The 26,158-nt window shown below is 44.5% G+C and overlaps 1 protein-coding gene across 3 annotated transcripts; it reads left to right on the forward strand.

Annotated features, from left to right (window-relative positions):
* Positions 1–26,158, forward strand: LOC124113598. 3 transcript variants are annotated; one of them, XM_048391363.1, is made up of 10 exons: positions 1–150; positions 3,238–3,348; positions 7,526–7,699; positions 8,355–8,622; positions 10,671–10,842; positions 11,548–11,725; positions 12,014–12,160; positions 12,265–12,444; positions 12,549–12,662; positions 26,011–26,158. In XM_048391363.1, exons 1-10 carry the CDS (start codon positions 66–68, stop codon positions 26,124–26,126), a joined length of 1,545 nt encoding a protein of 514 aa, XP_048247320.1. In that variant the 5' UTR covers positions 1–65; the 3' UTR covers positions 26,127–26,158. The 3 variants fall into 3 exon arrangements, with proteins under 3 accessions (XP_048247320.1, XP_046329988.2, XP_048247321.1); XM_046474032.2 differs by lacking the exon at positions 26,011–26,158 and adding an exon at positions 14,633–14,773; XM_048391364.1 differs by lacking the exon at positions 12,265–12,444.

Below are 26,158 nucleotides of genomic sequence, written 5' to 3' on the forward strand. Positions count from 1 at the left end.
ACCAGAATGTCAGTGCAGGAATCTGGGAATGCCAGTTGTCGGGGGAGTAGTATAGAGCTCGGAACATGCTGACCAGAACAACAGGCACTATGTATCTACACATATGTGTACTGGTTATTTACTTCGCTGAATTTCAGATCGTACATTCTGGTAAGTTCATATCATAATGCTTTGCACCTTTTTTTTCTTTAGACCTGACCTTTACCCACAAAGTTTGGCTTCGATTTCGCAACCGACCTTAGCGCTACGAGTGTAATACCTTAAACTGTTAAATACAAATGTGAGATATATGTTGAAACCGTATTGGCGCAAAACTCGCTCTGTGAATCAGTCTTAATTGTCGCGATTCCTCCTCACACATGTATGGTAAGCATTTCTCTGCAAATCCATCATGAGTTGTCAACTGAACTTCGGGGTACGTCTTGTGATGTACCCTGTGTGTGAGCCTATGTACCCCGAGCCGTCAGGTGTGATGTACCCAGTGTGTGTGCCTATGTACCCCGAGCCGTCAGGTGTGATGTACCCTGTGTGTGAGCCTATGTTCCCCGAGCCGTCAGGTGTGATGTACCCTGTGTGTGAGCCTATGTACCCCGAGCCGTCAGGTGTGATGTACCCTGTGTGTGAGCCTATGTACCCCGAGCCGTCTGGTGTGATGTACCCTGTGTGTGAGCCTATGTACCCCGAGCCGTCAGGTGTGATGTACCCTGTGTGTGAGCCTATGTATCCCGAGCCGTCAGGTGTGATGTACCCTGTGTGTGAGCCTATGTACCCCGAGCCGTCAGGTGTGATATTCCCTGTGTGTGAGCCTATGTACCTCGAGCCGTCAGGTGTGATGTACCCAGTGTGTGAGCCTATGTACCCCGAGCCGTCAGGTGTGATGTACCCAGTGTGGGGGCCTATGTACCCCGAGCCGTCAGGTGTGATGTACCCAGTGTGGGGGCCTATGTACCCCGAGCCGTCAGGTGTGATGTACCCTGTGTGTGAGCCTATGTACCCCGAGCCGTCAGGTGTGATGTACCCTGTGTGTGAGCCTATGTACCCCGAGCCGTAGCATCTGGTCTCTGAAATGAACATATTATTCAGAAAAAAAGCATCTGTCAAATTATCTTGATAAAATATAACATAACGGACCCAAGAGTCTTTCTTCATTTTCAGAAACTACAGTAATCTAGACTTGCCAAATATTATAGACTTGCATGGACTGTATTGGATATATTTGTTTCGGTCTGTTTGTTTCGAACCGCCGGGCTCACACACAGGTTACATCACACCTGACGGCTCGGGGAACATAGGCTCACACACAGGGTACATCACACCTGACGGCTCGGGATACAGAGGCTCACACACAGGGTACATCACACCTGACGGCTCGGGGTACATAGGCTCACACACAGGGAACATCACACCTCACGGCTCGGGGAACATAGGCTCACACACAGGGTACATCACACCTCACGGCTCGGGGAACATAGGCTCACACACAGGGTACATCACACCTGACGGCTCGGGGTACATAGGCTCACACACAGGGAACATCACACCTGACGGCTCGAGGTACATAGGCTCACACACAGGGTACATCACACCATATGCCCCGAGGGATCGGTTGACAACGAATTTATCTTTCCCACATTCAATCACACAAGCGCGGAATATGTGTCCGCAGTTTCACTGAACTCGTAGCAGACGTCGCAAACGAACCGAGTTACTTTCCTTTACCCAATGCATTCGGATAAACATCGGTACAATTCGGGCACTGATATATATAAATATACATTCGAGATAAGCAAGTTACCCAATTTGTGTTTCGACTGATTTCTCAGCAGGCAACAAGGTATTTGTTAACCGCTTGTGAGCGGGCAACGTGGAGTATAATTGGCCACTCCTTAACCAATCAGAAGCTAGTATTATGATGTAGAGTAACCTGAGCATGCCTTGGGAACAAACGTGGAGTCGACATTATCCGTCTCAACGGTAGGGTTTTAGTCACGAGACTTTATGATATCATAAAAACAAATTATGAATACATCAAAATTATGTATAAACATACATTATCACAGCAATAATCAGACACTACTGAACACGTACTGTTGCTTGCGAGGTACCAGAAAATATTTATGTGTACATCATAGATGTTTAAATAAACTTGTGGTTGGTTTGTTTGTTTGTTGTGTAACGCCGCACTCAGCAATATTCCAGCTATATGACGGCGGTCTGTTAATAATCGAGTGTCGACCAGATAATCCATTGATTGATATCATGAGCATCAATCCACGCAATTGGGATGGATGACATGCATCAACCAAGTCAGCGAGCCTGACCACCCGATCCCGTTAGTCGCCTCTTGCGACAAGCATAGTCGCCTTTTATGGCAAGCATGGGTTGCTGAAGATCTATTCTACCCCGGATCTTCTCGGGTCATAAACTTGTGGCGTTCCTTATTTGTTGAATACGTCTAGGCTACAAGTCCAGTAGACGCCTTTTTGGTCAAAGTGGATTGGGCGTCTGCCAGGAGAGCGGAAGGTCGGTGGTTCGATCGTCGGCCGCGTCATACCAAGAGACGTTAAACTATGGTACTTGTTGTTACCCAGCCTGGCGCTCGGCATTAGGTGGATGAAATAAGGACTGGTCTGCTCGGAGTCGGTGTTCTGTGTCTGACTGGGATATCCCTGTTAAACTGTGGCATGGTATCTCAGTGGGCTCGCACTACAAAACCGGCACTAGTAATGACCAGTACAGACACACACGCACGCACGCACGCACGCACGCACGCACGCACACAAACGGACACGGACACACACACGGACACACACACATGGACACGGTCACACACACACGGACACGGACATACACACACACTCACACTCACACACAGACACACACACGGACAGGGACACACACACACACACACACACACACACACACACACATAGCTATTAACATCTTCCTTTGCTGTTGCACTATGTAGGTTGTATTTTGTAAAGTATCAGTGTATCAGTCGAGGATGTAATCATAGCGAACATTTTATGTTGTAGAAAAACAACGTATATACTATATATTTGGTGTCCTATGCTGTTTATTTTAAAGAATAGACAAAAAACAAAACCCTTGTCCAAAATTTCAAATAACACTTTAACAAACATAGAAGAAAGAGACGCGCATGTTTTGAACGTGTACAAATAAGGTCATATATTCCACGTTGACCATGATGTAATAGCAGTTATCATTTCAACACAGGCCGGATCAGACGCCACGTACCAGGCAGTGATCTAACCTTGACCTTTGAGTGGGAAGACCCTCTGCGACCTCTAACGGAAGCTGATTATTATCAATCGACCGATGGCGCTGGTAAGATCCTTGTATCCATGTTGAAGTGCAATTTAAATACAACCAGTGAAGCTAGAGGCAGGTTGGGACATTCAAATATAGATATTGTCATACAGGGTATGTGAGTTAAAGATTTGAATTATACACCCCCTGCGGAGGAGAGAGCCTCGAGGGAAAACTTTGATTGCATACAAGGCAACCTTTTATGAAATGACATTTATATAATTTAAAAGGGTTTTGTTAAGAGCAAAGGTCAGTTTATACGTTAGATAAAACAATACACCCCAGGTTTTTTTTGCATCCCACATCAACGCGTACGAGGTAAGTGAGTGAGTTGGGCTTAACGCCACTTTGAACAGTATTCCAGTTACATCACGGCGTGTCAGCTTAATGTGTTAAAGAAGCCAGAAATTATACATGTCTCAAACGTTTACCACTTTGGCAAAACCCACGAGCTCGGGTGTGGTGCTGACAAACCAAGAAACATAATCGGGGCGAACAAGGATTCGAACCCACAATCATAGATTTCTCGCGTGCACAGCAAACTGCAGCGCCTCAGACGACTGGGCCTCCCGTCCCCTAATAGAGGGATATGTGCAGTATGATATATGCAGATTGTGTGTAAGAGAAAATGTGTCTAAACTTGGTAGCTGGTTGTTTATTCCATAAACACAAAACATAAACATCTATTTCTGTACAGGTGGACAAATACATCCCTGTCACGACCATGCTGATAAAAACCTAATTCGGATAAGAAGGAGTTTGGTTTAGTAAATTGTGATTTCGTTGAAGATGTGTTTTCAAATTAGATATTGTTTTTAGTTCGTTTACGTATAGTTTAAATGCTTCCAAATCTACATCTGTAAGCGCGTAAAGCACCCCCTAAGATAATGAATTATGATATGTCACCATTAATGTTAACTGCAGTGACTATGATGCGATGATTATTACAAGAGTGTTGTTCCATCGTAAATATGTGGCCGATTTCAAAGCCATTGGGCTTCAAGTGGGATACCACTACACAGTACTCAGTCGATTGGTGAGGAAACTTGGTCAAATCAATGCTGTAAAGGACCTTCTATGGCCTCCTGTGACGCCAGCGTGAAAACAGTGCACTACCTCGATTACTACAACGGCCATTTGCAACGAGTCCCGTCTTGGGTGATGAATGAGTATGGTTTTACGCCGTTTTTAGCAATATTCCGTCAATATCACGGAGGAAACCAGAAATCGGCTTCAGCGAACCCGGGTCTTTGGCGTGACGAGCAAACGCTTTAAACACTAGGATACCCCACCGCCCAACTCCCGTCCTAAAGCGACAATGGCTTACAAGTCGACGTCTGTCCATCTGTCCATCAGCGCGAGAGCAGCAGTAACGGCGTCGAAGAGAGTCATCAAGCGCCCCTTACATGCAGACCACCACCAGAGGTTCCGTTTGACACGGTATTTAGCACGACGGGCTTTCAATCGGACCACCTGGCGGAACATCCATTGTTCGGAGGAAAACCGGTTCCTGCTTCACGTCACGTTGGACGACTGAGAGTTTGGAGGCCCAGGAATGCGATCTGTCCTATAACCGAGGAACATCAGGAAATGACTGTCCCATAAGGGGGTAGGGGCTTGGTAATGATTTGGATGTGTTGGATTATAGTCAGTTAACGCCCTTGCCTCTGGAAGATGTCACGAATCCAGAGAAGGGTGTGTACCTCTACCCCCGCCCCAGCTCCCCTCCCTTCATCAACCCATCCCGTTTGGAACAATATATAATACACTGGGAAAAAGTTACGCACCCCCAGCATTTTTTCAATGAAATGAAAAAAGAAGTGCTCAAATGAAATTACTGACACCATCAGCTAGGATAAACGATGTGATCTGTACGAACTAGACTGACATTAAGTCCAAGAAATAAAGTTAATTAAAAATATATATCTTCAAAAGTATCCTCATGAAGCCAAGATCAATCCTTAGAGATGAGGCAATCATATAGACTTGAGTTGGACTCCTTCTTAATGTTGTTGGGTCTTGGATCTTGGAGATCGACTATGTAAGACAAGTCCATGACTATACGAAACCACCACCATTTACAGCTGAGGTTAGATTTTAATCACTGTGTTGTAGCACAACCGCCCTTGATGTTTTCTCCCTTTTAAGTGTGGAGATGCAGTCGTACGATGAACTCAGGTGGCGATTTCTGGATGTCAATGTCACTTTGAGAACCTAGATAACACCCGTAGGTTCAGTTGCTCGTGAACCCTCCACATGCCGGAAGATGGCATCCAGGCTGCGTCTCATCCCTCCAGTCAGACGTCGGATCCGATCAATGGGCAACCGAAGCCCTTCAAGATGCAAAGCTGCCTCAGATTCTGTACTAGAGGCTCCGGGGGCACGGGTGGCCCAGTCGTCTAAGGCGCCGCGATTCGCTGTGCAGAGTTGCGTCCCTTGGGCACGCCAGAAACCAATGATTGTGGGTTCGAATCCCGGTTCGCCCCAATTATGCTTTTAGGTTTGTCAGCACCATAACCGTGCTCGTGGGTTTCACCAAAGTGGTAAACGTCTGAAACCTGCATCACTTCGGTCTTTCCTCCCACATTAAGCTGACACGCCGCGATATGACTGGAATACTGTTAAGAGGGGCGTTAAACCCAACTCACTCACTCACTCACTCACTACTAGAGGCTCCAGTGCCTGTAACGAAGCCCAATGATGTCCCACATGTGCTCCATCAGATGCTATGCCCTGGAATCATGGGATCAGTGCCCCGTTCAAGAAAAGCCATCTTAATTAGCGCTAAGGTGATCGTAACTCCCATACTTGAACACTGGCTTACGATAGTGCTAAGACCGCTTTGTGGGACGATGCCCTGGCCTCATCATCTAAACACTGTGGTATTGTTGCGAGTGGGTGGTTGTCGAAATGGGGGACAACAACTGGCTCAAGGACATGTCGAATGTACTGATTACCTGCGAGGATGCCTTCTATGGTAACCACGCCTAGATACACATCCAAATGATTTGGAAAGCATGTGTACCGTCCATTGGGCGTCGACAGATATGTTCCAAACCTTTTTATGTTTTTAATCAGGGTGCTCAAGTGATTTGATGCACTTCGAAGGGTTGACCCGTTTTATAACCATATAGATTTTGGTTATCGATCAGATCGTTTGACTGAGCGCCGCCATTTTGTTTAAAGCAAATGCAAGTGATAAGAGAGATGGAATCTGATTGGTCAATAAGAAGCACATATGGAAGGGACATTACTCGTAATAGCCACAGGTGGCGCTGCGGTCGAGCCTGGAAATTCCAGCCTGGCTCGGCAGGGGTGGAAACTGGACTTTTATAGCCAGTTAACTCCCTTGCCTCGGGTCAGAACCGAAATCAGAGCACTGAACACAGATGACCGAAATCAGTACACTAAACAATGTAATTCTGGAATTCAGCCTAGTTTTGCGAGGGTGGAAAATGGACTTTTATAGTCAGTAAACGCCCTTTCCCCGGGAAGATGAATTCGTGAATGTTACTATACTGATTTTTTAGTGAAACCTTTTTCTTGTAACATGGCCTAAAATTAATATGGACGGAATTGGACAGAATCTAAAATATGTTTCACACAGTTTAGTGTTAGTTAATAATATGCTGAATCCATTCAGTGAGACCCGTGAAGATTCCGGGGTAGAATGCTCGATGCTCATGATATCAATCACTGGATTGTCTGGTCCAGACTCGATTATTTACAGACCGCCGTCATATAGCTGGAATATTGCTGAGTGCGGCGTTAAATAACAAACCAACCAACCATTCAGCGAAGGTGTATTTTGTCATTTGGAACTTATAAAAGTCAGTCTTTAAAATATATTTACTAAAGTGCGACTCTTTGCCGTCTGTTGGCGTGTGGCGTCTGTTGTAAATCCGAGTAAAACATTTGATTTGAATGAGATGTCGATTGCCAACATCTGATGCCCTTGCCTCAGTGGTAAGGTATTGGTTAGTGAGTGAGTGAGTATGGTTTTACGCCGCTTTTAGCAATATTCCAGCAATATCACGGCGGGGGACACTAGAAATGGGCTTCGGCGTGACGAGCAAATGCTTTAACCACTAGGCTACTCGTCCGCCCGGTATTGGTTAGTGCATTTGTTCTGTATGATACAGAATTTCTTCATGACACTAAAGCTTTAATTTACGTTGAACTGTTTTTTCGTCAGCCTTTAATCCCATGAGCGCACTGGTAGGGCGGCCAGGTCATTCCACTTCCAACAACACGTGCAACAACATCCGGGTAGTTCCTGTGCAGCTGAGGAGCGCAAGCAGTATCGGGCCGAGTGGATTGTCGTATTTCTACCAGAAGTATACAGAGGCGTATGGGATACCCGTGCTTGGTAATATGATGTGTACTGGAAAATCTAATTACCCCAGAACCCCGCTGGAACCAGGCTAACAATAGATCCCTTTATTGCTTGTCTTAACAGGCGACTAAATTGGATCGGGTGGTCAGAGTGAAACGTTGCTAATAATATCAACCACTGGTTCGTCTGTCTCAGTTTTGATTATTTACAATAACAACGTAGATCGACGCTCATGATGTTTATTATAAGTTTATTTATACATCCAGACTTGATTATTTACAGACCGCCGTCATATATGTGGAATAGTGCGGCGTGAAACACAAACCAACCAAACTAACAAACAGTTTCTGGTGCTGTTATGCTACGTGTCTTTAGTACTTGCTTTGACGACTCTTATTTTACAAATTCATACCAAGATTTCAAACAAGATAGCTTTATTCTCCATCGATCATGCAAATAAATTTCAATGATTAAAAAAAAAAAGAGTTGATGGGAATTGGGCCGCTCTGTGAATGAAAACAACACATTTCCTTCATTTCGTTTTTATATATCCCGTACAGATTTTATGTTTTATGTGAACAATTCTTTTAGTGATATTGTTTCCTATTTCTACAATCAGTGTTTATGGTTTTGAAAAAAGATTAACATAAAGGTTAAGGGTTCAGAGAAATACCCGTCTGTATCGCAGCTTCACGTAAAGTCCCCGACGACGCTCTCCGCCGCGCCTGTTACGTCCTTCGCTTCCTCCTCGCCGACCACAGCGGTGTGCGACAGTCCTACTACCGACTGTCGGGGAGGGTGGCAGTGATCGGGGCTCGGGAAGGGACAGTGTCTATTCCAGAACACGCTTGGCTGGGTCCCGCCTGGAACGACCGAGCACGTGGACTTGGGGCAACGGAACATGCACCAGTATCAACGGGAGGCGAAGAGAACATCCTGTGTTACAATATTGACAGGTATACTACTACTGCTACTGCTACTGCTACTGCTTCTGCTACTGCTACTACTACTACTACTACTACTACTACTACTACTACTACTGACCCGTGAAAATCCGGATTAGAATAGGTCTTCATCATCCCATGCTTGCCGTAAAAGGCGACTAACGGGATCGATCCCAATTGCGTGGACCGATGTTCATGATGTCAGTCACTGGATTGTCTGGTCCAGGCTCGATTATTTACAGACCGCCGTCATATAGCTGGAATATTGCTGAGTGCGGCGTAGAACAACACACCAACAACCAACTACTACTAGTTAAAAAATAGCAAACACAATTCGCACAAATTGCAAGTATTATAACGGCTCTTCAGCGATGGTTCACATTTTCACCAAAGGCGACGAGACGTCGCTACCTCTCAAATCAATGATAGCGACATTTCGAGCAATGTTCATTCCAGAAAATGAAGTACAGTATTATAATATGTTGTCAGCCCAACAGTATGTCAAAACATGAATACAAACAACAAGAGTGGGTAGGGTGGCCTAGCCGTCTAAGGCGCCGCGATTCGCTGTGCAGAGTTGCGTCCCTTGGGCACGCCAGAAACCTATGATTGTGGGTTCGAATCCCGGTTCGCCCCGATTATGTTTCTAGGTTTGTCAGCACCATACCCGTGCTCGTGGGTTTCACCGAAGTGGTAAACGTCTGAGACCTGCATCACTTCGGGCGTTCCTCCCACATTAAGCTGACACGCCGTGCTATGACTGGAATACTGTTAAAAGCGGCGTAAAACCCAACTCACTCACTCCCTCTTTTCCCCCTATCATTTGTCTTGATGACAGACCAATTTCACGAAAAACGTTTGTCGCCTGCGGGATTGGAACCCACGAAGTCCGCACTGAAGGGACATGCATTTCATAACCCATATCGACAAAGTGCGAGGTGCACGTGCGAAAGGCTCGCACACATTTGGGGTTGGCTGATGATCCTCTTGTGAATCATGTCAAAACTCAAGATGAAAACAAGGCATTATACAGTTTTCGTAAACGAGCCAAGGATATAGGACATAATCTCAATGTCAGTGTTGATTATGTTGATGGATCTGTACTGCTGGACGGTACAGAGATGAGTGCCACATCAATCGACCGAGACTCAAGGAGAGGCTATCTGAACGACCATTGCATTGAGTTTATGTGCGGTGGTTTGAGATGATCAGCAAACCTGCAGAGTCCTTCGTCTGTGCTTGTGGTTTGGACACAGAGGTCTATCCATGGTACGACCCAGAATATGAGGGTCACGGAGAATGATAAATATACAATTCTTTGGAATAGGCCCGTGTACAGCCTCAGACGTATCCATGCCAACAATCCTGATCTTGTCCTTTTTGATAAATTCAATGGACTCATTTATATCATTGAATTTTCTGTCCCTTTTGACACTAATGTGATTGACAAGATTGAGGAAAAACATGGCAAATATGCAGACCTCGCTTTCGAGGCGGGTTTGTCTAGGCAGCGCTTCCTGGGAGAAGTACCATTCGCTGTCTGGGCTGCGTGTAGAGGGGGTAAGACCCCTGGGCTGATGATGAGCCTAACCAGCCTGACTGTGCCAGGATCAACCAAGCTCTCTTTGCTGCATTTTTTATTTTTAATCTGTACATAATAATGATGATGATGATGATGATGATGATAAAAATCCAATTGTATCGCGCCCGTTATCAATACATCAGGAGTTTAGATTTTGTTTGTTATCATATAGGTATTGATCGGACAAATCGAAATTTGACTAAGATTGAACAAAAATATCTGTTTACAAAACAAACACTAAGAAAATCTGTCTGGGGGCGCGTTACATCAAGAAACTAAGCTGGTACCTCTGCTGCTGCCTTGAAGAAATATTTAAAAAAAATCGGCTACCGATTGTACTGTTTTAGATCACTTTGAACAAAATGATTCTGTTGAGAATTACGATATTGAACAAGAAGCAAATAAATCCAAGAATTAGAATACTATCTCCAGAGTATGTCAAAGACTCAAGTATTGCCTGTACATAAAACACCAACAGGTATCGGTTCGAGGACATCTTCCTGCACGAGTTCGCCCATGGCATCCATCTGCTGGGCGCCAAGTACGCCATCCCAGGTTGGCAGAGTCGCCTACAGTCGCTCTACTACCAGGCCAGATCAGCCGGTAGATGGCGCAACACATACGCCATGAGTACTGTGGAGGAATACTTTGTAAGTAGAAACGTTACAGTGTGTGTGTGTGTGTGTGTGTGTGTGTGTGTGTGTGTGTGTGTGTGTGTGTGTGTGTGTGTGTGTGTGTGTGTGTGTGTGTGTGTGTGTTTCTGCATGCACTGTACTGAAATATCACGTCGGCTTGTTAAAAATCCCTATATTCATGTCAGTCAGCTCTCACTAGCATGGGTTGTCAAGCAGTAGCAGCAGCTAAACTAATCTCAACCAATCATCGAGCGTGTGGTCCTCGTATCATCTTTATGGCAACATAGTCATTGTGAATCACTGCACACACTGCGACCATGTCACACCATTTCGTGAGAATAAATTCTCATAATGTGGCAAATCTGATTGGATGCTGTGGGAATTGAAATGTGAAGAGGGAGTTGTGTGTGACTAGGACAGGACTGTACATGTGACTGTGACTGTGATATGATTGTGACTCTGCTGTCTTGACACATATAAAACCGAGCAATTTAGGATCAATGGAGGCTTTCAAGTGACGGTATATTATACTGCGGTGTTAATTTGATAGTCTGTCATAAAGAATGATTTTCAGTCATCCATTCACATACTTTTTCACCACTATCATGCCTATTGCTTCCCATGGAATCTGTTTAGGCAGATAATCGAGACTGGCTATTCTCTGGCATTGACGTTTTATGTTCACACGTGACTAGACAATTTGTCACCCCCTCTCTTCAGGCGGAAGGGACACAAAGCTACTTCAACGTCAACGCTTACTCCGCCGTCCCTAACGGCGTCCACAACCACGTGAACACCCGCGACAAACTACAGCAGTACGACCCCCAGCTCTTCGATCTCATACAGGAGGTATTCCCGTGCGGGAACACGTACCTCCGGAGGTGTATGGCAACCAGAAGTAAGCCACTTGTCATATCTATTGTCCGTTTGCTTCACGGGGGCGCGACTGGTCTAGTTGTCTGTCACGTTTTCATCAAGACCTGAATCGATTTTCCAACATCAATAAATTATCGCGTCTAGGCCAGGCAAACCAGAGATTGAAATAATGAGCAACATTCTCAGTCATCTGTCAAACTGCCAAGTCTCAGGACCTGGATACAATACTAGATTATTCCAAGGCGCATCAAGTAAATATATTCTCAGCTGTGTGCAGTGTGCTATGATGTATATGCAGCTAATGTTGCAGGTGCTGAGAGAAGCCAGCAACTGAGGATGAACTGTAACCCTGGGGGCGGCGGTACAGGAACTGGAACTGGAACTGGAACTGGAACCGGAACCGGAACTGGAACTGGGACCGGAACCGGAACTGGAACTGGAACCGGAACTGGTTCAGGTACAGACACTCTCGAATTTTACAATTCAGGAGCAATTATCAAGCTACAAGAACTTTCCACAAATGATATGACCTGAGTACAATACCGGTTGCTTCCGTTTCAGGCACGTGTCAGGACAACAACTCCAACTGCAGGGCGTGGGCGTCTCAAGGGGAGTGTGGCTCCAACTCTGCCTACATGCACGTCTCCTGTAGACGAAGTTGCAACAGGTGCGGACGAGGGGGAGGCGGAACCGGAACCGGAACTGGAACTGGAACCGGAACCGGAACCGGAACTGGTTCAGGTACAGACACTCTCGGATTTTACAATTCAAGAGCAACTATCAATCTACAAGAAATTTACACAAATGATATGTCCTGCCGCAAATACCAGTTGTCTCCGTTTCAGGCACGTGTCAGGACAGCAACTCCAACTGCAGGTCGTGGGCGTCTCAAGGGGAGTGTAACTCCAACCCTGCCTTCATGATCGTGTACTGTCGACAAAGTTGCAACAGATGTGGAGGTTCGACATTAAGCTTTCTTTTCTAATAATATTTCGCAGTTTAGCCAGGCGTCAACATCGCCTGGCAGAGTTGCGTCCCTAAGACGTACCAGAATACTATGGTCATTCATACAAAATCTACTTTAATCCTGATACAAAACTCGTCCTTCTTCTTTCATCCTTGATCAATCACGCACTGTTAGAAAGTTTAATTTTGAATGTAAAATGAGGAGAAAACACAGTATTTTCATACATTTAGTGTATTTATCTCATCGTAATCATATAACTCACTCACAGACTTACGTGAATTTTCACACCGAAGAGTTTCAATCAATACCGGAAATTGACGATTTCCTAATACCACGTGTCATTAATGCCACCTAAGTGTCATCTTGGGTGTGAAAATAATTCTAGTGGAACAAATTGCAGTTGTCACGAAAAGAGAATACATTTCGTGTTTCGTAATTTAAAGGAGATCTATTCTGTTTTGATCTGTTTTGTTTGTTTGTTTGTTGTTGTTTAACGCCGCACTCAGCAATGTGCCAGCTATATGACGGCGGTCTGTAAATAATCGAGTCTGGACCAGACAATCCAGTGATTGGCATCATGAGCATCGATCCACGCAATTGGGATACGATGACATGCATCAACCAAGTCAGCGAGCCTGACCACCCGGTCCCGTTAGTCGCCTCTTACGGCTTAATTCGGGATAATTTTGTTGTTTGACAAAAAACTGTTTAGGTTAGACAAGTGTGAATTTGGTGAATATTTTGAGAGAAATGATAACGTGACGGGTATTTTAGTGTGATATTGTCAGTGAGAAATTACAATGTGACCGGTATTTTAGTGTGATATTGTCAGTGAGAAATTATAATGTGACAGGTATTTTAGTGTGATATTGTCAGTGAGAAATTATAACGTGACAGGTATTTTAGTGTGATATTGGCAGTGAGAAATTATAACGTGACAGGTATTTTAGTGTGATATTGTCAGTGAGAAATAATAACGTGACAGGTATTTAAGTGTGATATTGTCAGTGAGAAATTATAACGTATTTTAGTGTAATATTGTCAGTGAGAAATTATAACGTGACACGTATTTTAGTGTGATATTTATTGTCAGTTTTAGTTGTTAAATGTTGTTGAATAAATGTATTTCATTCTTCGGTTGTGTCTCTCTATAACATTTGGTAGTCTATGTTATAATGATGAATGGTTTTTTAACATGACGAGTAGAGTCACTGCGCATGTTGTAAGCTATAAATACCCCGCTACTGACTACACCTGTCATATTTTACAGAAGAATAACTCTCACGAAATACTTTTTTTATTGCTAAACGTCCATTTTATTTAGTAATGTCAATACAGCGTTTAACAGTAGACTATTCTTGTCGTAAAAGGCGACTAACGGGATCGGGTGGCCAGGCTCACTGACTTGGTTGATGCATGTCATCGATCCCAATTGCGTGGATCGTTGCTCATGATATCAATCACTGGGTTGTCTGGTCCAGATTCGATTAATTACAGACCGCCGCCATATGGCTTGAATATTGCTGAGTGTGGCGTTAAAACCAGTAGATATGTGTTCCCTAGTCTTTCTGTGTTGACATCAGACTTCCTCGCTGTTGTCAAGATTATTTTGACTAACCACAGGCTCATAACGATATGGACTAATATGTGTAAGGTCACTGATCTAAATTTCAACCTTTTCAACAATGGCATTGCCAGGTGATGTCATGGCGAACGCTAGTAATCTACCAAGCACTATTCAGAAATAGTGATCGTCTGCGAGTCATCTCTCCACTATTATGTCACGTCACGTGGTGACAACGTCGCTCATTTACTCTCGGTAATTTCCGGAATAAGAGTAGGTTTTAACGGTTTTTGTCACAAATATTTCCCTTGAAATTTTTTCCTTCCAGATACTTGTTTTAATATGCTTTATAAATGATTTATTCTCATATTTATAGTTTACTGTAAATCTGCTTTAAGGTGTGTCTTGTGTGGATTCCAACCCCAACTGTAGCAGCTGGTCAAGTACGGGGGAGTGTGGACGGAACCCCGGCTACATGTTGACCTCGTGTAGACGCAGCTGCGGCCAGTGCTGATCGTGTCCACGAATAAACCAAACAATATGCAGTTTAGTTGTCATTTTATGACATTACATTTGTCATTTGAACCTCGTTGAAATGAGGTCTAAGCGTTCGCTTCTGCTAAACAAAGGTCTGAGGATATCCCATTACGGGTCACGTCAGAACGACCTTTCATGCGACCATCAGAGCGTCGTTTACCAGATCGAGAAAGTAACCTCGAAAAGGTTAACACGGGGTATTCCGAACGACATTTATGGGCTGTACAACCGATACTGTCAAAATCGTCAATGGGATAAAAAAAAAATACATAGCCCGTGTAAAAAACTACCACACAATCTCGGCCACCTATTAGACAATTCAGCATTTTCTTTTGTTCAGTTTTCAAGTTTTGAATCGATATTTTCTTTCAGATAAGAGCCTTAAATGGAAGTCCCCAGTTTCATAAAAGTCGAGAAAGCTGCTTTCTGACTGACTTCATGTTATTGATATCATTGGTCGATCAAAGTTCGCGAAAGGTCGTTCTGACGTGAGCTGTAATGGGATGTCCTCATTCGTGACCAACTCGTGTTATTCGTGTGACAAGCCGAATCTTTTTTCAGGTTACGGAAAGAGGCGAGTGGTGACGAATGTGAATGTCCTCACTCAGATCTTTGTGTACCGGAAGCGAGCACAAAGATCAGATGTCTATTTATAGTGTATATTTTGATACAGTTTACAAACTTTGACACAGAGTGTTTCATTAAAAGGAAAAAAATGGTGGAATTATTTACAAAATGGTTACAATCCAATTTGAATGTGTTATATGTGATATACTGTATACACAGCATCGAGCAGAAAAAAAACTTGCAACAACTATATTTTGTGTTTGACTCGATCCTGCACATTTTCCACTGAATACACTAAAACACGATGTTGTATAATGCGATGTAATATCCCTTGTTGCGAACTCATGTCACGTGACCCCAATCGCTAGCAGACGACACGGAATGATGTTGACATTCACCGGAGAGTTAAAATGTGATCACAAGATATTAAGAAGGGTACAAGAGCAAGTTGGGTGCTAGTAAGTGCCTACATACCAACACGTTGTCACCCCAAAGCATGGGGATGGATATTGTCGTTTGGCGAAGGAGAATAGGGTGTTTTTGTCCGAGAAGAAGACACTGGAAGTCAACCCCGGTATACAGTTACGAAGAGGCATACGGCTGGTTCTGAGACTCACTCTATTATCCCTGTCACCCTTATTGACAGCTGGAGACGTTGAATCCAATCCAGGACCACCCAAAGTACCACCTTCTTCAGAAAGAGTACAGACTAGAATATCTGCACAAAATGTTTCTGGCCAATGTTAGACCCCTGACACTTCAAACAGCCAATCGACCCGTGAAGATTCCGGGGTAGAATAGGTCTTCAGCAACCCATGCTTGCCGTAAAAGGTGACTAAATAATCGAGTCTGGACCAGACAAACCAGTGATTGATATCATGAGCATCGATCCACGGAATTGGGATCGATGACATGCACCAAGCAAGTCAGCGAGCCTGACCACCCGATCCCGTTAGTCGCCTTTTACGACAAGCACAGTCACCTTTTACGGAAAGCATGGGTTGCTGAAGATCTATTCTAACCCGGAATCTTCACGGGTCGATGACAAGATGGACCGAATCACACAGGACTATGATGACAAGTTTGAAACAGAAATTTGATGCCCTGGAATCCAGAAATGACAGTATTAAGGCACGGTCATGAATATCAAATTTAATCTTTCATGCTTTGCAAGATAAGAGGCGTGAAACTAAGAAAGAGCGTGAGGCGTGTGTCAAAGATTTTATGGACGTTACCCTTAACATCGAAGTTCAATCCATCCGCAAAGAAAGAGCACTTCGCCTGCACTGGAAGTAGACTGATAATTGTCAAGTTCTCATTCTACAGGGACAAAGCAGCTGTGATGGAACCTGCCAGAAAGTACCTGAAGGGGAATGCAGAGTACAGGGTTTCTGAAGACTACACCAAGAGAGTGCGGGAGGTTCGGTCAGAGTTGTTTCCCTTGACGATGAGAGCCAGACAAGGGAACAAAGTTGCCTATTTGAGCTACGATAAACTGGTTCAGTTTTTGTTCTGGGAGATGACGACACACAAATCAGACAAGTGGGACAGCGTAGGAACTGGACATCAGTTACGAAATCGCAGACACAATCATCACCCAATCCCACTGAGACATCATCGACGGGGTCATCATCAACAACGTATACATCAGCACTCATGTACATAACACTGATTCTACACTAAACATATTGAATGGATGTTCCTGGAACATCCAAAGACGTTGGTGCCGCATCAAGTACACTCATACTCCCGCACCAAGTACACTCATACTACCGCACCAAGTACACTCATACTCTCGCATCAACCTCACTCATACTCACGCACTGAGTACACGCATACTCCCGCACCAAGTACACTCATACTACCGCACCAAGTACACCCATACACCCGCACCAAGTACATCCATACACCAGCACCAAGTACACTCATACTCCCGCAGCAAGTACACCCATACACCAGCACCAAGTACACCCATACACCAGCACCAAGTACACTCATACTACCGCACCAAGTACACCCATACTCCAGCACCAAGTACACCCATACACCCGCACCAAGTACATCCATACACCAGCACCAAGTACACCCATACTCCCGCACCAAGTACACCCATACACCCGCAGCAAGTACACTCATACTCCCGCAACAAGTACAACCATACTCCCACAGCAAGTACACCCATACTCCCGCAGCAAGTACACCCAAACACCCACACAAAGTACACCCATACACCCGCACCAAGTACACTCATACACCCGCACCAAGTACAACCATACACCCGCAGCAAGTACACCCATACTCCCGCAACAAGTACACCCATACACCCGCACCAAGTACACCCATACACCCACACCAAGTACACCCATACTCCCGCACTACGTACACCAATACACCCGCACCAAGTGCACCCATACTCCCGCACCAGGTACACTCATACACCCACACCAAGTACACCCATACTCCCGCACCAAGTACACCCATACATCCACACCAAGTACACCCATACACCCGCACCAAGTACACTCATACTCCCGCATTCAGTACACTCATACTACCACACTAACTGTACTTAAACCCTTGCATTAAATTGACTCATACTCCCGCACAAAGTACACCAATGCTCCCGCACCAAGTACACCAAAACACCCGCAATAAGTACTCCCATTCTTAAGTACACCATACTCCCACACCAAGTACACCCATACTCCCGCAGTAAGTACACTAATACTCCCGCACCAAGTACATCCATACTTCCGTATTAAGTACATTAATACTCCCGCACCAAGTACACCTATACTCCCGCACCAAGTACACCCATACTCCCGCATTAAGTGCACTAATACTCCCGCACCAACTACACTCTCTCACACCCGCACCAAGTACACTAATACTCCCGCACCAAGTACACCTATACTCCCGCACCAAGTACACCCATACTCCCGCATTAAGTGCACTAATACTCCCGCACCAACTACACTCACACACCCGCACCAAGTAATCCCATAATCCCGCATCACTACACCCATACTCCGCACTAAGTACACCCATACGCCCGCATTTAGTACACCGATATCCCCGCATTAAGTACACCCATACTCCCTCAATAAGTACATTCATACACCCGCACCAAGCACCCCCATACTCCCGCGTCAAGTACACTCATATGCAGTTGCTAGAGAGATAACGAAAATGGTTTGTATGATGAAGTCTTCCGCATCTATCGGATCTGCCTTGTGTCCAGAACACCCGTGGTCCACACTGCGAGAAATAAAACATTTCCATGAGTGACCACATGTTGGAATAAGGTTTTGAATTGTTACATCACGCATCGAAAAATGATATTAACATGCGCAGTTACATCTGTGCGTCTTTATACGCCAGATGTTAGAAGAGTAGACTCAGAATTACTCCCACGTATACCTAATGGTGAAATTAATGGGAATTAAAAAGATCTTCCCCAACTGTTTCCATATTCTTTGAAAGTTATGCAAATGACAGGGTTATTTACAGATACTCCGAACGTGATGAAGTGGGAGTAGGAGTGGGAGTGTTTGCCTGTTATGTAACGTCTCCATAGAGTTCCAGATGTTTGAAATGTATTGGACATGTGTCATTATTATCGAGTGTGTATGTATACTGTAACCTGATATCAAACCCCTGCGCCAAGTAAGCTAATTAGGCGAATGGTTCGCCATGACATGGAGATGGCGTGATTGTGGCGATTGTGGGAGTATTGAGGCCCCATAATCTGCTGCTATTTGCTTTGAATCGAAAGCATGAGCCTACAAATGTTTGTTTATTTGTTTGTTTGTTTGTTGTTTAACGCCGCACACATAAATATTTCAGCTATATGACGTCTTTAAATAATCTGGAATCTGGAAGTGACCATCCAGTGATTGACATCATGAGCATCAATCTACACCATCTGGATACTTTGGCATGCATCAACCAAATCAGCGAGTCTGACCACCGGACCCCGTAAGTCACCTGTTTCGACAAGCATGGGTTGCTGAAGGACAATTCTAACCTGGATCTTCATGGGTCGCCTAATAACGAATAACGCCCTGAGGTTGAGCTGGATCTCCTGTCACAGCATGCATGTTTGAGCTGGAGCTGCAGCTCATCATAATGTTGGCGTTGTCAGATGTACCACTGATGTATGTTTGAACTGGAGGTGCAGCTCATCATTATGTTGGTGTTGTCAGATGTACCACTGATGTATGTTTGAGCTCTGGAGGTGCAGCTCATCATTATGTTGGTGTTGTCAGATGTACCACTGATGTATGTTTGAGCTCTGGAGGTGCAGCTCATCATTATGTTGGTGTTGTCAGATGTACTACTGATGTATGTTTGAGCTGGAGGTGCAGCTCATCATTATGTTGGTGTTGTCAGATGTACCACTGATGTATGTTTGAGCTGGAGCTGCAGCTCATCATTATGTTGGTGTTGTCAGATGTACTACTGATGTATGTTTGAACTGGAGCTGCAGCTCATCATTATGTTGGTGTTGTCAGATGTACTACTGATGTATGTTTGAGCTGGAGGTGCAGCTCATCATTATGTTGGTGTTGTCAGATGTACCACTGATGTATGTTTGAGCTCTGGAGGTGCAGCTCATCATTATGTTGGTGTTGTCAGATGTACCACTGATGTATGTTTGAGCTCTGGAGGTGCAGCTCATCATTATGTTGGTATTGTCAGATGTACTACTGATGTATGTTTGAGCTGGAGGTGCAGCTCATCATTATGTTGGTGTTGTCAGATGTACTACTGATGTATGTTTGAACTGGAGCTGCAGCTCATCATTATGTTGGTGTTGTCAGATGTACTACTGATGTATGTTTGAGCTGGAGGTGCAGCTCATCATTATGTTGGTGTTGTCAGATGTACTACTGATGTATGTTTGAGCTGGAGCTGCAGCTCATCATTATGTTGGTGTTGTCAGATGTACCACTGATGTATGTTTGAGCTCTGGAGGTGCAGCTCATCATTATGTTGGTGTTGTCAGATGTACCACTGATGTATGTTTGAGCTCTGGAGGTGCAGCTCATCATTATGTTGGTGTTGTCAGATGTACCACTGATGTATGTTTGAGCTCTGGAGGTGCAGCTCATCATTATGTTGGTGTTGTCAGATGTACTACTGATGTATGTTTGAGCTGGAGCTGCAGCTCATCATTATGTTGGTGTTGTCAGATGTACCACTGATGTATGTTTGAGCTCTGGAGGTGCAGCTCATCATTATGTTGGTGTTGTCAGATGTACCACTGATGTATGTTTGAGCTCTGGAGGTGCAGCTCATCATTATGTCCATGGCTTCTGTGGATAAAAGCTAGCCAGACAATGTTGCGAGTCTTCTACTTCATTACGGAATCCACACAGCTTTGTGATCATGAAATGCTCATTTGGGCTTCTCAAAACTGTTAATGTGGCAAATGCCAACTTCGAGATAAAGGTACACAATTCTATAATAAAATCAAGGTTGGAACCGAGTACAAAATTCGAGATAGTGATATGTATATATATATATAGCGAAGTGGGTGGAACCAGAGAATAGGTTCGACATATCTGTACTTTCGAGATAATGAATCTCAAGATAATGGGGTCCGACTGCATATGAAACTGAATTATCTGGCATGTCAAGCAAGTACCCAATTAAATGGGGTATGATAACAAATCTGCTCAGTTCATGCATTGACACAAATCCACTGTGACAACTTGCTGGATGTACTTGGTGCGGGAGTATTAGTGTACTTGGTGCGGGTGTGTGAGTGTAGTTGGTGCGGGAGTATTAGTGTACTTGGTGCGGGTGTGTGAGTGTAGTTGGTGCGGGAGTATTAGTGTACTTACTGCGGGAGTATGGATGTACTTGGTGTGGGAGTATGGTGTACTTAAGAATGGGAGTACTTATTGCGAGTGTTTTGGTGTACTTGGTGCGGGAGCATTGGTGTACTTTGTGCGGGAGTCTGAGTCAATTTAATGCAAGAGTTTAAGTGCAGTTAGTGTGGTAGTATGAGTTTACTGAATGCGGGAGTATGAGTGTACTTGGTGCGGGTGTATGGGTGTACTTGGTGTGGATGTATGGGTGTACTTGGTGCGGGAGTATGGGTGTACTTGGTGTGGGTGTATGAGTGTACCTGGTGCGGGAGTATGGGTGCACTTGGTGCGGGTGTATGGGTGTACTTGCTGCGGGAGTATTGGTGTACTTGGTGTGGGTGTATGGGTGTACTTGGTGCGGGTGTATGGGTGTACTTGCTGCGGGAGTATGGGTGTACTTGCTGCGGGAGTATGGTTGTACTTGGTGCGGGTGTATGGGTGTACTTGGTGTGGGTGTATGAGTGTACTTGCTGCGGGAGTATGGGTGTACTTGCTGCGGGAGTATGGTTGTACTTGGTGCGGGAGTAAGGGTGTACAGTGTTATGTACATGAGTGCTGATGTATACGTTGTTGATGATGACCCCGTCGATGATGTCTCAGTGGAATTGGGTGATGATTGTGTCTGCGATTTCGTAACTGATGTCCAGTTCCTACGCTGTCCCCCTTGTCTGATTTGTGTGTCGTCATCTCCCAGAACAAAAACTGAACCAGTTTATCGTAGCTCAAATAGGCAACTTTGTTCCCTTATCTGGCTCTCATCGTCAAGGGAAACAACTCTGACCGAACCTCCCGCACTCTCTTGGTGTAGTCTTCAGAAACCCTGTACTCTGCATTCCCCTTCAGGAACTTTCTGGCAGGTTCCATCACAGCTGCTTTGTCCCTGTAGAATGAGAACTTGACAATTATCAGTCTACTTCCAGTGCAGGCGAAGTGCTCTTTCTTTGCGGATGGATTGAACTTCGATGTTAAGGGTAACGTCCATAAAATCTTTGACACACGCCTCACGCTCTTTCTTAGTTTCCCGCCTCTTTTCTTGCAAAGCATGAAAGATTAAATTTGATATTCATGACCGTGCCTTAATACTGTCATTTCTGGATTCCAGGGCATCAAATTTCTGTTTCAAACTTGTCATCATAGTCCTGTGTGATTCGGTCCATCTTGTCATCGACCCGTGAAGATTCCGGGTTAGAATAGATCTTCAGCAACCCATGCTTTCCGTAAAAGGTGACTGTGCTTGTCGTAAAAGGCGACTAACGGGATCGGGTGGTCAGGCTCGCTGACTTGCTTGATGCATGTCATCGATCCCAATTCCGTTGATCGATTCTCATGATATCAATCACTGGTTTGTCTGGTCCAGACTCGATTATTTACAGACCACCGTCATAAAGCTGGAATATTGCTGAGTGCGGCGTTAAACAACAAACCAACCAACCAACCATCTTGTCATCAAGGGAGGTAATCTGGCCAAAGCTGTCGGGAGGTGGAACAATACATACGCCCTGACTACTGTGGAGGAATACTTTGTAAGTAGAAACAGAAAAAGTATGTGTGCGTGCCTGTGTGCGTGCGTGCGTGCGTGTGTGTATGTGCGTGCGTGCGTGCGTGCGTACTGCTACATCGGCCACCTTATACTCATGTCAGTCAGTTCTCACAAGCATGGGTACATGAACCTGAATATCCAGGTAAACTAATCTCAGCCAGTCATCGAGCTTGTATTACTCATGTCATTGACACTGTCATTGTGCATCACTGCACACATTGCAACCATGGCACACCATTTCATGACAATACATTCTCATTATGTGGCAAATCTGATTGGATGCTGTTCGAATTGAGTGAGTGAGTGAGCATGGTTTAACGCCGCTTTTAGCAATATTCCAGCAATATCACGGCGGGGTACACCAGAAATGAGCTTCACAAATTGTACCCATGTCGGGAATCGAACCCGGATCTTCGGCGTGACGAGCGAACGCTTTAACCACTAGGCCACCCAACCGTCCCTGTTAGAATTGAGATATGAAGAGGGAGATGTGTGTGACTAGGACAGGACTGTGCATGTGACTGTGACTAGGATATGATTGTGACTCTGCTGTCTTTTCACATATTGTAAACCGTGTAATTTTAAGATCAAAGGAGGCTTTCCAGTGACGGTATATTTTTCTGTGGGGCTAATTTGAAAGTTTGTCATATCAAGTGCTTTTCGGTCATCCATTGACATATTTTTCACCACTATTATGCCTTCTGTCTCAATGGAATCTGTTTAGGCAGATAATCGAGACTGGCTATTCTCATTGACGTTTTATGTTGACACGTGAGTAGAAAATTAGATACCCTTTCTCCTCAGGCGGAAGGGACACAAAGCTACTTCAACGTCAACGCTTACTCTGCCGTCCCTGACGGCATCCACAACGACGTGAACACCCGCGACAAACTACAGCAGTACGACCCCCAGCTCTTCGATCTCATACAGGAGGTATTCCCGTGCGGGAACACATACCTCCAGAGGTGTATGACAAGCAGACGTAAGCCACTTATTTATTGTTCGTTTGCTTTACGGGGGCGCGACTTGTCTTGTTGTCTATCACGTTTTCATCAAGACCTGAATTGATTTTCCAACATCAATAAATTATCCTGTCTGGGCCAGGCGAACCAGAGATTGAAATAATGAGCAATACTGTCAGCTGTTTCCGTGACATCGGTGTCTGGCAGTGTGCTATGATGTATGTGCTGCTAATATTGCAGTTACTGAGAGAGGCCAGCAACTGAGGATGAACTGTAACCCTGGGTTTGGCGGTACAGGAACTGAAACTGGAACTGGAACTGGAACTGGAACTGGAACTGGAACTGAAACCGGAACCAGAACCGGAACTGGATCTGGCACTGGAACTGGAACTGGAACCGGAACTGGAACTGGAACTGGAACTGGAACTGGAACTGGAACTGGAACCGGAACTGGAACTGGAACCGGAACCGGAACTTGTTCAGGTACAGACACTCTCGAAGTTTACAATTCAGGAGCAAATATCAAGCTACAAGAAATTTCGACAAATGATTTGTCCCGAGTACAATACCAGTTGTCTCCGTTTCAGGCACGTGTCAGGACAGCAACTACAACTGCAAGTGGTTGGCGTCTCAAGGGGAGTGTGACGCCAGCCCTGACTCCATGCTACTGTACTGTCGACAAAGTTGCAACACCTGTGGAGGTTCGACATTAAGCTTTCTTTTCTAATAATATTTCGCAGTTTAGCCAGGCGTCACGCGTAGCCCTTTTTTCTAATGTGACAACATCGCTGGGAAGATTGCGTCCCTTAGACGTACCAGAATACTATGGTCCTTCATACAAAATCTACTTTAATCCTGATACAAAACTCGTCCTTCTTCTTACATCCTTGAACAATCACACACTGTTAGAAAGTTTAATTTTGAATGTAAAATGAGGAGAAAACACAGTATTTTCATACATTTAGTGTATTCATGTCATCGTAATCATAGAACTCATTCACTGACGTGAATTTTCACAGCAAAGAGTTTCTATCAATACCGGAAATTGCCGATTTCCTAATACCACGTGTCATTTATGCCACCTAAGTGTCATCTTGGGTGTGAAAATAATTCTAGTGGAACAAATTGCAGTTATCACAAAAAGAGAATGCATTTCGTGTTTCGTAATTTAAAGGAGATATATTCTGTTTTGATGTGTTTTGGTTTTTTTTAGTTTCTTTGTTGTTTAACGCCGCAATCATCAATTTTCGACCTATATGACGGCGGTCTGTAAATAATCGAGTCTGGACCAGACAATCCATGAGCATCGATCCACGCAATTGGATACGATGACATGCATCAACCAAGTCAGCGAGCCTGACCACCTGATCCCCTAAGTCGCCTTTTACGACAAGCACAGTCGCCTTTTACGGCAAGCAGGGGTTGCTGAAGACCTATTTACGGGTCAGGAGATATATCGAAAAAACCTTCATGTTAACCCTTGTTAAGCGATGTCAGCGAGAGATCAACACAGACTATATGAACTTGGTTTCGAAAATAAATATAACATTCATTGTTACAGATAATCCATGACTGACTACCCTTGTACAACAATTACAAAGGACCGGGCACATTTATCGCATTATGTGCTGTGGTTATATATTTGGCACACTGTTTGTGTACATAAATTCACATATTCAGTTCCTGGTCTTGCGTACTTGAAACCCTTGTCTGATTCTGCAGGAAAGAAAAGCCTCTCTTAATTTATTCATAAAACATTTTGAGACTCCCACCCCTTCCTCCCCTTCCTCCCCAATACCATCTATTTTTTCAATCTGAGTCTCATTTGCTCCCCAATGGCACCTGAATGCTACTTATCACATTTTTTTTAACATGAAGAGTAGAGTCACTGTGCATCTTGTAAGCTAAATGCCTACCACTAATACCCCGCTGTTGATCAATGAAGTAATTATTATTATAACTGTTTAGATGGCAGTATAACTGAACAAACCATCACTACAATACACTCTTAACACATAACATTCATTAGTATGGAAATAGATTTAGCATAAATAGTAATCTACCAAGCACTATTCAGAAATATTGATCGTTAACAAGTCGACTCTCCGCTGTCACGTCACGTGGTGACAACTTTGCTCCTTAACTCTCGGTAATTTCCGGAATACGAGGAGGTTTTAACGTTTTTTTTGTCACAAATATTGCCCTTGAAATGTTTTCCTTCCAGATACTTGTTATAATATGCTTCATAAATGATTTATTCTCATATTTATAGTTTACGATAAATCTCCTTTAAGGTGACCCTTGTGTGAATTCCAACACCAACTGTAGCCAGTGGTCAAGTGAGGGGGAGTGTGAACGGAACCCCGACTACATGTTGACCTCGTGTAGACGCAGCTGCGGCCAGTGCTGATCGTGTCCACGCAATAAACCAAACAACATGCA

This window comes from Haliotis rufescens, unplaced genomic scaffold (assembly GCF_023055435.1).
Source record: "Haliotis rufescens isolate VD_foot unplaced genomic scaffold, xgHalRufe1.0.p SCAF_9, whole genome shotgun sequence".
NCBI lineage: Eukaryota > Metazoa > Mollusca > Gastropoda > Lepetellida > Haliotidae > Haliotis > Haliotis rufescens.